Here is an 18,120-nt window from a genome sequence, read left to right on the forward strand (position 1 = left end):
AAAAAAAAAAAAAAAAAGAAAGAAAATAAAAGAAAGAAAAGAAACTGCCACTCGTATTATAACCAATTAAATATAAACTCAATGAACTAATGAAGTACCAAACTAATCGGTTGTACAAGATAAAAATGAGTAGCCCAAAAGAAAAATCAATGAAAACTTGACTTGGTTTCCAAAAACCATGTCATACCAACTCACCCATAGGCATTGATTTTTCATACTAATTGCTTCACTGCTTAAACTCTTTCAAAACAGAGTTTTAGAAGTATAACTTATGATAGGAATGGGAGAGTAAAAGAGTAGCAAAGAGATGAGATTGTACATCATGAAAGAGACTATTCTCAGTGCACCATGTTGATAAAACAAATGCAATTATTGCCTCTCCAAAAAATTGAAGCAGTACTACAACAATGGCTATTGCAGCAATATTGAACTACAAAAGACCAGCCTTCTTACAACACTAGAAAGGTAAAGTGCAAAACTTCTGAACATCTCATGAGTTAAAATGAAAACCCAACACTAAAGAAAAGATGTACACCAATTTAGTAAGTTGCTTCATTTTAGTTGAGTGTAATTTATAATTCTTGATGTTCTTGATGGAACTTTAGTAACCTACTTGTATTTCTGGGAGAACTCCCTAACAAGCTTGTCCATGAACTGGCATTTCTTGTCAAATCCCCACCCTGGGTTGCTCTGCAAACAGGAGAATTGTGCAAATTAGCATCCACATTTCAGAGTTCTATCCCTTTGATTATCTACATATTCATTGTCAAAGCCTAATGAAAATCACTCACTAATAGGCAACATAGACAGGAAATATCAATCAAACCTCTAGAGTACAGAGGCTGAACTAAAAAAGGCTTGAACTTGCACATTTTGACTTTGAGGAACTAGGTAGTTCATAACGCCATTAAATTAAGCTGCCTAGTGTAAAAATATACACAATGGTTGTTTAAAATGATATTGGCTCCATAAACAGATCAAATCAATACAGAGAAGTTCATTTATATCACTTCAAGATTATTGCAGCATATTCAAATGAAATTTCTGTTCTTTTTTCTTTCTGGTTGCACTGCATCTGCATTTAAGCGCATACCATTTCATAGTTTTATGCCCGTTTCAAAACCTCATCATTTATTCCTACTCAATATTCTTTCCTCAGAATTTTCCATTGCGCAGTAAAAACAATGCAAGTTAAAGGGCATTCGTGTTATGAGAATTAACATTCCAGGGCTTCGCATTGATAAGAAATGCAAATCAGTACTTAGTTCCCCTAAATATTCAAACCAACGAGGACAGAATAGCATCGCCATCTCTTCATTCTGCACAAATACTAAATTCCCTTTACATTTTTTTCTCCTTTCTTCTATAGGAAAATTTTCATTCATGAATGAAATTTACGTCCCTTTACATCACATCCAAACAATTTATTCCTATCAATGTAGCTTGTAAGTAGGTATGCAATACCTACCCATTAAGGATGCAGTTATACAATTCTACCAAAAAAAATTAATTATTTGCAGTAGCTTCAACATAAAAATAATAAATTGTTGCAGAACTTTATTCAATACTATTAACTCTAAATTAATATGCACTATACGTTTGATGGTAACATTAAAATGTATATGGTATTATAAATGTAACACTAAAATGTATATAGTATTATAAATGTTGCCTCATTGCAACGATTACTCATAAAATATGTAAAGCATGGCATACATGGATATTGATCATTACAAGTTTAGTGATTTGAAACGTATGTTTCCAGCTTAGAATCCCTTCTTGGTTTTTCATTTTTTTAATTTTTTTCCCCAATTTTGGTTTAAAAAAATAATTCAGAATAACAAGCCATTAAGGCAGCTTCACTAACCTGCAAAGAAAGAACTGCACGATTGGTGAATTGCTTTACGGAATTAGGTGCAGTTTGTGGAAGTGTTTTTGCAACTCTTTCCAGCTCCCCTTGTTGTTGCTTTGCAGTTACTCTATCCGGTCCACTGTAATAGTCAACTATCTCCTTCAGCAATGGGACTCTCTGCATGGTTTCTTCCATGATTTCCTTGTACAGCCAAATGAAAAAGTTAGGAGCGTATTATATTTTCAAGTTATCCTCCCAACCCAAGCGGAGATAAGAAAGCTTCTTCAATTGGAATTAAAATAAACGAGAAAAGAAAAAGGGATAGAGCAAGAGAGAGATAATGAATGACAATCCAGGAGGATTTTGATAAAATTCGAACTCCATATTTTTCATTTTGACGGGATGATTCCAAATTTCAAAGAGTTCGATAAACACGACTAGATGTTGAGAATAGTATGGACTTTCCAATCATACATAACCTCACTCAACACCAGAGGACCCAATTCTTGGAGTCTTGAAACCTGAACAAGGTTGCTTTCACGCCAAAACTTTAAAGTTAGTACCCTTACCAAGGACATTAATGCACTAGCTAAGAAGAAGACATTTTCAAATGTATAAATATTCAGATGTAACCTTCTCTAACTCTAAACCCAAGGGAAAGCAATATTTGAAAATAATCAAAATAAAAAAGCAGTAGGCGTAGATATAAGTTGTATATAACATCTCCAACACCAAAAACAAACGAATGTAGACCAACATCTTATTTCTTAAGGAAACAAATTATTTAGAAATAAGCACCAAATTTATCAGAGATCAACCAAAACTAGACTCAATTTAAAGATCATATCAAAGATTTCTCTCTTATTCCAAAATGGATGGAAATACAACACCTCCCCAATCATCAGAAGACACGACCTGTTAATAAGAACCAGACACATGCCCCGAGTCTCCAAAATGATTGCTGCAAACCCTATGTGTGAACTAACAACCCAACTAAATGTGACAAGTCTTCCAAAGCAAACTTGCATAAAGGGAACCTATGCAACACCAACAGCACAAAAGACCACCTCTACACGTAGTCAATGGTGATACGCGATAGTGATAATGGTGTCAATCCTCTATGAAATACGGACCAAAGAAAAAACCTGCCCTTCTTGGAGATTCTTACCTCATACACCAGATTGAACAAAGAGAGGATAGAAGAATGAGAGTAGCATGACATAGAGAAACAGACCTTACCAGAAAAAACCTTTCTCCCACTAGCCCCGAGACAAGAACTAGACAGTTAGAAATACCCATACTCCCTAGCCCCCCTATTTAAAATTGACTTCCACTAACCAACTCCTTGCTAAAGATAAACATGTCCTCCTACTAATATCCCAAATATTCCTGACACTAACCCACCCCAACAAAGAGTAAATAGGAGAAATCATTAATCAAAAGTTTTTTGTACCAAACAATGGGTAGCTTCAATGGGGTTTAAATCGCCACCCAACAGGGATAGATGGTTAGGAATCTGGACACAAAGGGCTCTTTCTCAACAAAATTTTTGTCCCTTGATTTGGGATCCAAAATGGCAGCTCCTTCACAGTTCGCACCCACTATATTGCCCAATATGGACTGATTATTGCCCAAAAAAGATAAAATTCTTCCTTTGGCACAATGCCATCAACAATTGTGACAAAATATAGCGTCGCTTCCCTCACATGGCTCTCTCGCCACATTGCTGCATAATTTGCCACCTCTGAGTCACCTTAACATCAATTATGTTTTTGCATAAAGATTTTGGAAGGAGGTATTCCTCTCCTAATTTTCAAGAACTCTCCCCTTGTGAGCTTATGAGCCTCCTCACTTGCACTCTCATGGGCCACCCTTTCAATGACAATGAGGATTGTGCAGATGCATATGATTTGAGCTTTGTTATGGATATCATTGAAGGAGAGAAACGACTGCATGTTCAATGAAAAAAAGCTCTTTATTTCTTATAACCTTACATCTCCTTCGACCAATTGGAGAAGTCTCTTGTAACTCCTTTGGCTTAGGCTGGTTCCCTTCTTTAATTTCATACCTCAATGACATTTGTTTCTTATAATATGTATATTCATTAGTGGGAATCCTCATACAGGGAATAATGAAAGCTACCAAGCAAACTTCATAGAAGAAAGATGATACAAGTGAATGAATCGAAGGCATAATGAACCATCCCTAACCTAAGATCCCTCCTACAGAACAAGTGAGTCTACCCAATTGAAAATTGCAAAAACTTAGTAAAAGAAAAGGAAACAGATGTGACAACCACAACCTTCCACACAAATCCAACCATCAAGACCCACTCAATTGGTGACAAACATCTTTGCAGTTTGCTTGCTATAGTCCTAACACACAGCAGTGAACATAAAAGGGAAATGCCACATCTACTTAGCCAACGAGAGTGTACTACAAACCTCAAGTTTTTCATGCCCAATTCCTCAAACCTAGCCAAGTTGTGCTAAAAAAAACCTCCCAACACTTAACTGAACGTGAATGCTCAGCTCTCTTCCAAGCCCAAAAATAAAATATCTCTTATCATCTTTTCCGCCTTAGAACTACTAAAAAGTAATTTCTTTTATAACTTTTATTGAGAAAAAATGAAAGAATACTACCAAGCCCACAAAAGAAAGCCCAACTAGAGGTAGGGGCTCTAGCTAGAAGAATGCACTTTTCATTTGAAAATACGTTTACGAACTTCCTTGTAATAGGATTTCCAAGAAAAGACAATTGGAACAAAGACCAAGGGAAAGACTTGGGCAATTAGCTTTTCTTTGGATAAGAATAATTTCGAGATACAAAAGGGGCACATTTTATAGGGTATATAACAGATGTCTCCAATTTGCTACAAGAAAATTCAAATTATTACTTTGTTAAAGGCTGTAAATTTTTATACCAAAAAAAAAAGCATTGGAAATAGTCAATTCAAGAACTTCTCCGGCAGATCTTTCTTTGTCTTGAAAAATTCTGGAATTTCTCTCATCCCAAACCTAACATCATATAACAGCCCTGACCATGCTTGACCAAAGATGAGCCTTTAGACTTGAATGGACGATCAATAAGCAGCATTCTGATCCAATCAAGGGATCAAGATGGGGAACAGCATGCCAATCAAAAGAAGTAAACAAATGCAGCCCATATCTCAGCAGTAAAATAGAAGTGGAAGAAAATATGGTTCTGGGTTTCTTTTCTTTTCTTTTTCTTTTTTTTTTTAAGAAAAATATGGTTCAGGGTTTATTTTTCCCTTTGTAAAGACAACACCAAGATGGAGATAGATGGATCCAGGGGCATCTTTTTTTGGAGTCTGTCCATAGTATTAAGACAAGAGTGCGTGATTCCCTATAGGAGGAATTGAGTTCTTTTGGGATAAATGAACTTCCAAATGTTCTTGAATATAATCCAATCAGGTGAAGGAAGACCGAGGCAATTAGTGAGAATGACACCAACTTAAAACTTCATCTATCCAACTTAATGAAACCACAATTAATACCAACCAGTGAAGTCTTTATCCAATTGATTTTGAGCACCATACAAATCTAAAAAGGGGAAAATTTTTCATAACGATTAGTGAATGGCTACTTATGCCAGAAAAATTGTCCTCAAAATAAAAACCAAAAGGGTGAATTTCAGTATAGATGATATGGAAGTTTAAGATCCCAAACAAAGTTAAGTTTTTTTTCCTTGGACTCTTTGGTATAGAAGTCTCAACACAGAGTTGAATAGAAACCAAGGGAAATCCTTTGGGTGGGTGTTTTCTCCCTCAATTTGATCTGCAACCATTGTTAAACAATGATAAGTTTTTCACCCATTTCCCTATTGCTTTGAGAGGGTGGATGAGGCTGTCAAGGAATTTGATTTCTCGATGTGTCTTCCAAATTGGATTGAGAATTGGTATCGTTGGAGTGTTTGGCTGGAATCTGGAGTAAGGCTGAGAAGTATAGCTAGCACCAAGGTCACATGGAGCGGCACCATTAGTACTTTTCGTGGCTCCTTTGGAATGAAAGGAATTAGAGGATTTTTTTTAACATAATACTACTACTACACACGTCTTTTTTTTAGTTATGTACAAAGCTTCTTGGTGGTGTTCCAACCACAAAAAATTTCACCCTCCCTTGTGATTTTAGACAATCGGAGGGCTGCATATAAAAAAAAAAAAGAAAAAAAAGAAATTGAAGAAAGAACAAAGAGATCGGTAGAGATATTGGAAGGCTGCATATAGTCCTTCATGGTAGAGGGTTTTCTCTTTCCCCTATGCTCGAGTTACCTACTCTTTTTTGGTTAATACAAGTCCTTTTAACTTTTTTGTTTTATTAACAGTGAACCCACTCTTAGCCCATGTGAAAACCCAAACCAAACTCTGATCCATGCTAACGTACTTCACCAACAACCAGGAAGAGGACAGGGAATAAAGTCTATGGCATAATCTCAGTCCCAGTAGAGGCAAGAATTCCTTGCCAGAAATAGGATAGTCAACAAACCTAATGCAATTCCATGCCCAAGATCTCCCCTTGAACCCAAAAATGTTCATTCAAACCATCTTATACAAGAAACCCAAATCCACACGATCATAATCTTTCTCAAAATCAATCTTCAAAACAATTCTTTCTCGCTTACAAGCTATATTGTTCTCAATAGCATCATTGCCAACAAGGACCTCATCGATAACCTCTCTCGTCATAAAAGCATCTTGAAACTTTGAGATATTCTTAGGGAGAATCTTTCTCGATCTATATGTGTACAACTTGGCAATAATCAGTCTCATGAGAAGCTGGTAACATGGTTGAAGAATTTAAAGTTTTCTGGTCTCCTTGTGTTCCCTTGTTTTGTTCTTGTGGGCTCCTCTATTCCAGGCTCTTATAGTGTCTAGTCCTTTCTTTTGAACAACTTTCAATTTTCTTGATAAATATCCCTAGGCAAACTTATTGATGTGATTCTCCAAAATGTCAGCTTAAACACTCCTGAGGTGAAATAACAACAGAGACGAGCAATTAAGTAGAAGAATTTAATACGAGCAGTCTATATATTTCGTCCACTTCTGCATCTCTACCTGTATTACATAAATATAATATCTAATAATAGTACGACCAGGAAAAACCAACGTAAATAGAGTATAGTGGACCTTTTCATCAATACTCAAAAACCACAAAAATAACTCAATATATACACTTCACTCAAATGCAGAGAACAAATTAACAAGTAAAAAAGACCCGGGAATGAAGGAATGAAAACATGGAGACATAACACAAAAAGATACCTCCCACTCTTCATGGCTTTGGATGTTTTCATACGCCATTAAAAATGGTTTCATCTTCTCAAGTGCATCCCGAAGAGGAATTGGTGGATTCTCATCAATATCAGGGTTACTTTCAAAATCCCCCATCAAGTACTCCGGCTCACACTCTATCTGCCATATAGAAAGGAAAAAAAAAGTCAAAACCGAGCGTTAATCCAATCTCTACATTTTTCATTATAAACTGAACAAAATCAGAATTGTAATAATTCAACCAACCAAGCACACTATTTAATTCGTCACCCGATCACAAACGCCGAAAATAGTATATTTTCCAATCATGCCATAACAGTTTAGAGCTAATCCTAATACGCAGTCCATTTTACGTTCATAGAGAGAAAAAACGGGGACAAAAAAAAAAAGACACAGGAAGTGCTCACCATATAATTGGTATGCATCGCATCCAAATACTCCTCCTCCAATGGCGAAGGCAGCACTCTACCACTCATCTCTTCAAACCCTTCAACCAGTTGGTTCATATGTTCAGGCCCAATCCTCTTTGCCAGTTTCTCACCGTCTGCATTGTCCCCTAAATAAAGTCCTGCAGCATATCCATCCTCCGTATCTTGAACTCTTCCTCTCCCCCCTCTATCCCCAGTTCTAAATTCCCCCCTTCCTCTCCCTCTATACGTTCCTCTGCCTCTTCCTCTGCTCTGGAACCCGCTTCTCCCTCGACCACCACCATATTCACCATCAGGCCCGCCTCTTGAAACCATCCTACCGGTGTTCCTCCCAGGTTCATCACGGCTCATCCCTTGGCCGCCGCCACGACTCCTTCCAGGCTCACCAGCTCCACGGCCACCCCCCTCTTGTCTAGGTCTGACATGACGATTCTCCAGCTTTGGTTGAGCTTCCGGGACTTGTTGCTTCATGGGTTTTCCTCGTCCAACACCAGTAAATCCCGAAAGCAAAGTATCAGGCAAGATTCTCTCTCCCACACCCTTGTGTGGCGTGCCAAGCCGAGTACTTGCAGCCGAGTCGCCCGCATTATCCTTCGAGAAAAACACAGGTTTCTTAAGCTCCGAAACTGGCTCGGGAGGGAACCGAATCGATGGCGAAGCATCAACTCTACCTCGACCAGCAGACGAGGGCTTAACAGAGGGCGAAAAGGAAGGGAAAGATGGAAGATTTGAAGAGGAAGAACTGGGTTTACCACGGCCATGTCCAAGGCCAGGAGTAGGACGAGAATGTAGAGAATCTTGTTTAGATGCATTTGAATCTTCTTGACCGGGGACTGGAGAAGTGAAATCAGAGGATCCGGTATGGGAGGGAATGTCACCTCGACCTCGGCCACGACCATGACCACCAAAAGAAGAGGAAGAAGAAGAAGAAAATGGAACAAAGCCTAGTTTGTTGGCATTGGGTAGAAGTGAAAATCCTGGAACCTTTCTTCCGATTGATCTACTCATCTATGCTTCAGAGGAAAGGACCGAAGTGGAGAGAAACAGTTTCGAAGAGTAGTTGATGAACAGAAAAAAGGGTTTAGAATTGGGATTTAGCAGCGCCGCCCATTCGTAGTGATCGTGATGACGTGATCTCCTTCGCCCACCAAAATCTCTCCATGTTCGTGATTGGGAAATTTACAAGATGGTCATTTTTTTTTCCTAAAATATCAAATGATCCATTTTTTTAAATAATAATTGATTCTAGGTTGAAATCATCGTCATACGAGATTACGTAAATATCCTCATATCTTTGTCTTCTTATCCTTTTACTGAAAACCAACCAAAACTAAAAGCTCTTCAAAGGTAATAGTTTCGTATCCCTCATAAGCTCCAGACGGTCTCGTTGCGTTTGAAATCCATCATTTAGGCTTGCAAAATCTTCCACTGCTGCCGAAAAATCGAATATGATCAATAAGTGATTTCAATATGTGTCGATTATGTCTTAAACTGATCGGTAATGAGGAAAGGGTGGGTCATTCTAGGGTTTAGAAATACTGTGAACCTATGGTTTTTCTTTTTTTTTGGTTTTCAATGTGTGTTGAGGTTGAAGACGAGTAAAAAGAGAGAATGTGAGCAAAATAATTGAGAGTGAAATTGGCGAGAGCTATATTAGAGAAAGCGACAACGGAAATGGTGGGTCATTTTGGGGTTTAGAAATACTATGAAATTATAGTTTTTTTAATTTGTTTTTTTTGGTTTTCAATGTGTTCTAAGGTTGAAGACGAGTTAAAAGAGAGAATGTAAAGAGATAAGTGAGAGTGAAATCGGCGAAAGCGATACTAGAGAGAGCGACACTAGAGAGAGTAAGACTAGCGAGACAATATCTGGTGAAAGTGGTTCTACGAGACTTAAACAGAATGTTGTGTTTGTAATTTTTTTCCTGAAGAAATTACTTATTGAATCTTTATTTCATGCAGGAGCAATTTAAGATGTCAACACGTTTCAGAATATCTATAATCGACCGATTTTCTGGTAAAGTAATGAGCTTGGTCCACATTGTTAATGCAAATAAGATTGTGAAGGAGAAGTTTACCCCACGACAGTTACGGATGTTCAAGAGAACACTTTTTGGGCAATTTGTAGACATTGACATGGTGTTCAATAGTCCAATTATCCACCATATGTTGTTGAGAGAAGTGAAGAGCACAAGAGCTGACTCAATAAGATTCTCTGTTGGCAAAAAGGTCATCATGTTTTCGAATGATGATTTTTTGTTGATGACTGGTTTGTGGCGATCCCCTACACAAGTTGATCAAAATGAGAAGTCTTTATATGAACTTGCAATCAAATATTTTGGTAATAGAGTGACGAAGGACACATTACATATCAATCTACTAGAAGAAAGATACAAGGAGTTGGAGTTTGAAGATCACCTTAGTGTACTACATGGAGGTTGCATTGATGAGAAAGAACAAGCAGAAAAGTGCAATGGAACTTAAAGGATTTAAGGACGTTCAGAACATAGAGTATTACAACAGTCTAGACTGGGGTACCATTATTTAGGAGAGGACACTCGACACTCTAAAGATTGTATCAAATGATAAGGTTAGTTTATACAAGACGAAGGTGAAAGAAAATAAAAATTATGTCGTGAAATACTCTTTGCGTGGATTTTCACAAGCGTTCTAGGTAAATTTGCTTAACATAATAATCGTGTTCTTTGATTTAATATTACTATTGTTCTAAATATATGTTAAATATTATTTAGATGTGATCCCAACAGCATAGATAGCTGGGAACATTGATGAATGAAAGAGTGATGGGATTGGTGTCCTAATTCTCCCGGAGTCTCGTAATTTGTAAACATTGTACACATTGTTATGAATAAAATAAGAGTTATTTTATTTTTCATTTACTCATATCCAATAAATAAAGATCCATGGTTATTATATGTAAACTTAAGCATGTATATGAGATATACAAGTGGATCATGCCTTAAGTAATAACCTAAAAGGTCTGTAGTATAAAGATAAAGGAGGGATACCTTATCCTGGTGACACTACGGATACGACCCACTTTGTAGAGGTTTACAAGTGTTGTAAACTACTACAGATGGTTGATCCTGACCATTCATGTGGAGACATGCAAGCGGGGTGTTCTATACAAAGAGTTTGTATAAGACCAGACCACGAGATGACTAGTCTCTTTATATAACGCCGTTGATACTTGAGACTTACATCTCACCTTAAACGACCGTAGGTGACATGACCTTAATCCTGAATGTTTTGAGAACTCTTGCCTTTGAGGGCGGTTCTTTAATTAGTATGGGTGAAAGTGGCCAGATTGCCAACTCAACAAGTCTATCTTTTTTAGGATTTGTTTGATTAGGGAGCTGGAAACTCAGTTACACGAGATGGAATTCACTTCTTCCCCGAAGCAGGGATAAGTAGATAGATTGCTCCTTTAAAGGTTGATTCCGGGTCTTGGCCACATCTTTTCTTTGGAAGAGAGGATAAGTCATAGTAGAACTATTACTTATGTTCATTAGAGGAGTCAGTGGTACTTAAGGAGTTAGATGTACGGTAAATTAGCCTAGCTATACTTACGAGCGATCTGTGAAGGGTTATCGCACTGTTGATTGGTTGATATGGACACAAAATATATATGTAGTGTAGAGAGTGCAGCTGTCGGTCTTTAGTGGAGTATTCGACAATTAATGGATGGTGGATCCCATGACTAAAGAATTTAGTAAGTTATTCACGTACCGTTGGAGCTTCAAGCTACAGATCCATAAGGTCCCATTGGTAGCTCAATGGATTCAAGTTGAGAATTAGTTGTTGGGGTTGATTTGAAATGTTCAAATTGACAAGAGGAAAGTCAATTATATATGATATAATTGGTGTGATGTATGAGATACATCAAGTGGAGGATTAATGTAAATATAATTTAAATTAAGTACCATAGAATAGAAAAAGAACTATGGTTTATATGTTTCATGAGATGAAATATTAAAACTATAGGTTATAAATATAATATGATAAGTTGGTGATCATATTTATTTATAATAATATTAATTATTTGATAATTATCTCTTTTTCTCTGATAACCAATTGAGTGGGGGGTTATTGGTGGTTTTATGGTAACCGTGAGATAAAAGAAAAAATATTTTCTTAATTTTGTAAGGGTTGCTACTTTCAGAAATAACTCACAGGGAAGCTATCAAGTGAAAGTGTTTCACTAAGCAATAGCAATAAAGAGACCAAATGATCGTGCGCATGGGTTATATGATAGTTCATTCAACTGGTCATAGCTAAACGATCGTATGGCTTTGTCTATACGATAGGGTGCCATTTACTACATGATCGAGCACATCGTCTATACGATAGATTGTGTCATCTCCCACTTGCTCAATCGTATACACGGTCATTGTCCTCTTGTTTCTTCCTCAAGCCAAGTTCATACATGATAACTTGTAGAAATACAAGTTATTTATACTACTTTATTTAGATATTGCGGCCAAAAGAGAGGAAAGATGCATCAATTGTATGGAAATTAGCTAAGAAATACAATAATTATAAATTGTCGTCAATACACCCACTAACACCATTGCGATGGTAGAAAAGAATATTTCAAGTCTGTTTTGTAGGATATCCAGTCACCGTATGTGCTCATGGCTCAAGAGAGAAAGATTAATGCATCTACGTTGCATTGCGCCCATCATTTAGGAATGAATAGACAATTAATGCAATGACTGCACATGCGACAATCGATCCAGAGCTGAACTTCAACTACATGCGGTAATAAAAACAACACTGCATGCGGGCACACGATCGAAGATGCAAATGAGTAGTGCAATCACAGAGGATTTAGACATGTGTATAACTAACCATTGTGCATTTTCGACGGACTGATTGCATAACAGAAGGAATATTTATTCCACCATTCTCGGAATTTCCATAACAATAAAGTGGGGACCACAAGTTAGAGAGTCAAAGCTTTCACCTATAAATACCCTCAAAGAATTCACTGAAAGATATACTTGATACGGGATAGTTGATACAAGGCTACTGAGAGAGAGGCTGATCTGAGTGCTGATCGGAGATGATTCGGGAAGAAAAGAGACAAGGCCAAGAGGTGAGTCTCAGGGCGAATCATTCCAAATCCCCGCTGTGAAGCTCTGTACCGAGATCAACTCTACTGGTTGAGCAAGCCTGAGAGGGAAGCTCATCCTTCCATTCACTCCATCTACGACCAGCAAGCAATCTCTCCATCCTGATTGCATAACAGGAGGAACAATGCAAGGAATGGGAAAGAAAACAAAGGTAACAATCTCGCCTTTAGTTGGCCAAGAGAAAGGGCAAAGCGGTCGCAGAAAGCAGCAAGCCCGCGTTGGCAAAGGTGCGTCTATCAAGAAAGAAAGAGAACGACGATTTGTTGATGGAGGTGGGCTTTTTCCCCGCGCCAACGCCACTACCAGATCTAATCACGAACATGATCGTGGAGCATGGTTGGGACACATTTTGCCAATGCACAGCCATTGTTGTTCCAAAGGTAGTGCGTGACTTCTACCAGAGACGGCTACATGGCACTAAGGATGTGGTGACCATAAAAGGGCGAATGGTGTCTTTCAGCGCAAGGGACATCAATGAACTATACCAAATGAAGGAAAACCCGAATGCACTGGGCAACAAAATCATTGATGATCCCACGGAAGAATAGATGGAAGATGCGCTGCGAATATTAAAGCAACCAGGCACTAAATGGTCGGTTTCTTTAAAAGGCATCAAGACCCTAGCGTCCAAGGCTCTGCTTCCGGAGGAAAGGCTTTGGGTTTATTTGGTTAAAAAGCGGCTAATCCCAACTTCCCATCACAAGACAATTTCAAGGGATCGAGTTATGGCCACATATTGCATTGCGCGCGGCATCCCAATCGACGTAGGCCGGTTGATCGCAAGTCAAATTCGAGGCTTTGTAGGGCACATTAGAGGACAATACTTCTTTCCATGGACTATCTCAAGTCTGTGCCTGTCAATGGGCATAGGCATTGAGGAAGAGCCCATGCAAGAAGTCCACGACCTCATCAATATCAAAATCCTGAGGTTGCTCCTCAAAGACTCCCCACATTGCCCAGAGTTACCTTTAAAAAGGCCCGCAATCGATCTCAATACGCCGTAAGAACCCAGGCCAAAAAGACAGCACAAAGATGATAAGGGAAAAGAAAAGGTCCATGAATTACCATCGCAAGAGACAGAACCTTTGGACCCTTTACCCTTAGTAATCTGCCCTCCAAGCCTTCCAAGCCCTCCTGCACAACCTTCTTCTTCTTCCCTTCCTGAGCACTTTACCAACCTTCTCCTTGCCCTAAATTCTCCAACCGCATATCCAGCAGCCTCATCCTCACCTTTAGCATCATCACTGCAACCTTCCATTCCACCGCCACATATTAATGACCCACATGATTTGGGTGAAGGCACCTCTGCCCAACCCCAAAACGTTGCTTGCGAGACATCGCAGGCACCACCCACTATCACCTCCTTAGCTGCTGAGTTAGCAGAAATGCGGTCCCTCTTCTCCCAACAACAACAACTCTTCACTCAGCAATAAGCCTTCTTCAACCAGAAATTTGATGTGGTAATGGAGCAAATCGATGATATACAACGCAGTGCTGCTACTTCAAAGGAGGCGTTGATCAATATTCAGCATAACATTTATAAAGTCCATCGCCACCAAAGACAGATTGCGGAGCGCAACCATAAGTACTTTAATTTTCTCACAGTATATCTTCATGGTCCTATGGTGCCTCCGCATCTCAGGCAGCACTTGAATTTTAAAGAATCTCCTTCAGTACCGCATTAGAACCCTCCTCCAGACCCTCCTGCTTCTCAACAATAATCTTTACATTTTTATGTGGTCATTCTATATTTTTATTCAATTCATTATTTTTCATTAGTTAACGATATTCTTTGATTCTTTGTATAGGTCAACAATTTTTGTATTGCGTTAATTTTTAGTTATTTGTATACTTAGTGAATATTCAATACAAATGAGTAAATATTCTCTCTATTTGTTTGTGCCTTTTTCTTTATCATCCTTTGTCAATATTTGCGATGTTCTTAATCTTTCTTTTTGCGTTATTCATTGCGCTGCTGTGATGTATAATATGCATACACTTAGAAACATTTCCAATACTTTGTAAATTCTAACTAACACTTAGTTAATTCGTAGCTTAGCAGTACTTTACCTTTTACCCTTCAAAGTTTTGTTCAAACCTTCTTTTTGAAATTTTGTCTAAGTGTTCGTCTATTCTGTCTAAACAACACAATGAGAACCTTGTGCATCTCTAAATTTGTAGGTGGGGAAGGTCTAAGCAGATGAGATCAGAATTATGCGGTCTTTAAGAAAAGGCGTTCATCATTTCCAAAAAAAAAAAAAACAAAAAAACAAAACAAAACATTTTTATATCAAACTCCAATGTCAGCGCAAGGGAAACCCAAAAACATTCTCAACCTGATAAGAGTTAGTTGTGAAAGGAACTTACTCGTAGTTGGATGTTCGTATGACACCCGTGGGAGCAAGCCAAAACGAAGGTAGGTTTCCAAGAACAACGTAATATGAAAAAGAAAAGGAAAAAAAAAAAAAATAAAAGAATGCAAGAGACAACTCCTCTTAATAGCATGAGTTAAAGTTGAAATTAGCACACAATCGTAGTTGGATGTTCGCATGACACCCGTGGGAACCAGCCAAAACGAAGAGTGTAACCATGATCAACAGTCTCTAATAAATGATGCAAAAAGTTTGACCACCGCATACGGACGCATCAAGTTGTTTTGACAAAGAAGAGGTAAACATTCTTTTTAAAACTAGAAAAGCATTTTTTAGCAAAAATTTGTAGTATAGAAGAATAAAGTAAGGCTTTGATATGAATTAGCAAGGATAGAAGGAAATTGCGTTGTTAAGTAATGTGCCTAAGTGGAGCATTCGGAGCAACCAATCGACGCAAAAATTTAGGATAGGAATTGAGTATTTTTGCCTTAGTAGAAGATATGCTTGAGGACAAGCAAATATCTAAATTTGGGGGTGTGATAACTTGTAGAAATACAAGTTATTTATACTGCTTTGTTTAGATATTGTGGCCAAAAGAGAGGAAAGTTACGTCAATTGTATGAAAATTAGCTAAGAAATACAATAATTATAAATTATTGTCAATACACCCACTAACACCATTGCAATGGTAGAAAATAATATTTCAAGTCTGTTTTGCAGGATATCCAGTCACCGTATGCGTTCACGGCTCAAGAGAGAAAGATTAACGCATTTATATCGCATTGCGCCCATCATTCAGGAATGAATAGACAATCAACACAATGATGGCGCATGCGACAATCAATCCAGAGCTGAACTTCAACCGCATGCGATAATAAAAACAACACCGCATGCGTGCACACGATCGAAGATGCAAATGAGCATCGCAATCATGGAGGATTTTGACACGTGTACAACTATCTATTGTGCATTTTCGACGGACTGATTGCATAACAGAAGGAATATTTATTCCACCATTCTCGGAATTTCCATAACAATAAAGTGGGGACCACAAGTTAGAGAGTCAAAGCTTTCACCTATAAATACCCTCAAAGAATTCACTGAAAGATATACTTGATATGGGATAATTGATACGAGGCTACTGAGAGAAAGGCTGATCTGTGTGCTGATCGGAGAAGATCCGGGAAGAAAAGAGACAAGGTCGAGAGGTGAGTCTCAGGGCGAATCATTCCAAATCCCTGCCATGAAGTTGTGTACCGAGATCAACTCTACCGGTTGAGCAAGCCTGAGAGGGAAGCTCATCCTTCCATTCACTCCATCTACGATTGGCAAGCAATCTCTCCATCCAGATTGGTTACATTGGCCCTCTTCTGTACCTGTTTCTAACTCTTATTCATCACTTGTATTTCATCTTCTTAGTCTAAATCATTCACAACCATGTATCAGACGCTTGATTTTATAATTAAATGTCATGATCACTTTCATTTCCATATTTCTGTCTATTTCCATTTCTCCATTAATCGCTTTCTCCACGATGTTTTCATAATCCCTTGGTGATTAATATGAATTAAACAAGTAACTTAATCTGTGCTAAAGAAATAAAGATGTTTAGCTAAAGCATGCTAGACGACATCTTCACCTGTGAGAGCAGAAGTGAAGATGTCATTCTGATCTATCGAGAGAAGGTTAGAAGAATGCGTTAACTAAAGCAAGAAGTACTTCCAGAGATGGAAGCAACCTTGCGTTCACCACGTTCTCCCTATTTCACCACAGAGATGTGAGAAACGTGGCTGATCACCAAGAGGTGTACGCCAAGGGAAAGCAGAACCGTACTTATATCTTTAACGCAATTAAGAAACTTGCCCTGTTTATATTAATTATCCTTTCTCTTTCTGTTTTGCACATAAGCCTTGCCACCGCATAACACGATCTTTGTATATTCTTCACAGTCAGTCTTAACCTCGGTATCTTGTATCATGTAACCTGTATCTTGTATCATCATAGCTTAGGTTTATTTTATAGCACTCTACTTTCATTGCAATTTACTTTATCATCGCATTTTTATAGCTTATCTTTACTTTACTGTACAATTTACTTTATCGCATGTACAAACAACACTTTTATTAAATTGACAAACCCCTGGTCGCATATATCACAAATATAACGTAATTAACCTAAAACAATTCCTGTGTTCGACCTTGGATCACACCAAGAAACTTGTGGTGAAATTATACTTGGTTTCAACGCAAGGAAACTTGTGAAAATGCATAATATACTACAAGAACATTCCTTAATAACGCATATCTAGAAGTAGTATCGCATATCATAGTAATCATCCCTGCATTGTATGACATAAGAAGAGTAATTTTATTCATTTATATTCATACATGCGTTACAAGTTTATGATGAGCTTGTATGATGATAAAAGTCCTAAAATCTGCGTGTCAAGTTTACGATGCTGGTTCTGGGGAATTGATAATGGGAACATGGACTTGTAGTTTATAGATTAAATTTCTGCTTGTCAATACACGACCCACAACTCCTTGATTCTCACATTGAGAATACCAAGGTAACTATTGTAGTGGTGTCCTCACTCAACTCGATTGATTTCGAGGTTCTGAAGGTCATTCATTGGGTTTGTGATCATTGTGTTCACGCTGGTGATTGTGTTGCACCCATCGTTGTGTTCGAGGGCTGTGTTGCTGTGGATGCTAGTAGATTGTTCGAGAGAGTTTGAAGAATGTTTCTTCAAGGGTACACATACTCTATCCCTTGACATTTTTGAAAGCATGCTGTAATTTCAATTTTGTGCATGACTTGTTAGTTTTTGTTTTATGACTGTAATTGTTTGTGTTCAATTTCGAATGGAATTTAGAACGATCCTTCCGTTGCTCATGGAAATCCTCATGTCTGATTTCCTTCAAGGAGCAACGAGGCTTTGCCTTCTATATCACAATGGTCATGCTTTTTGGATTACAGAAACATACAGCAGAAGAAAACAGGATCATTAAGTATTCTAATTC

General features: G+C 38.0%; 1 protein-coding gene across 1 annotated transcript; it reads right to left on the bottom strand.

Annotated features, from left to right (window-relative positions):
- Positions 1–351: 351 nt before the first annotated feature.
- LOC120074102 (hydroxyproline-rich glycoprotein family protein) lies at positions 352–8,788 on the bottom strand. Its single transcript, XM_039027112.2, has 4 exons — positions 7,550–8,788; positions 7,134–7,283; positions 1,868–2,053; positions 352–690 (listed from the first exon to the last, which is right to left on the bottom strand). The coding sequence occupies exons 1-4, from the start codon at positions 8,576–8,578 to the stop codon at positions 610–612; spliced, it is 1,446 nt and encodes a 481-aa protein (XP_038883040.1). The 5' UTR covers positions 8,579–8,788; the 3' UTR covers positions 352–609.
- Positions 8,789–18,120: the final 9,332 nt, after the last annotated feature.

Source organism: Benincasa hispida, chromosome 1 (genome assembly GCF_027475165.1).
Source record: "Benincasa hispida cultivar pf3 chromosome 1, pf3_genome.v1.1, whole genome shotgun sequence".
Lineage (NCBI taxonomy): Eukaryota > Viridiplantae > Streptophyta > Magnoliopsida > Cucurbitales > Cucurbitaceae > Benincasa > Benincasa hispida.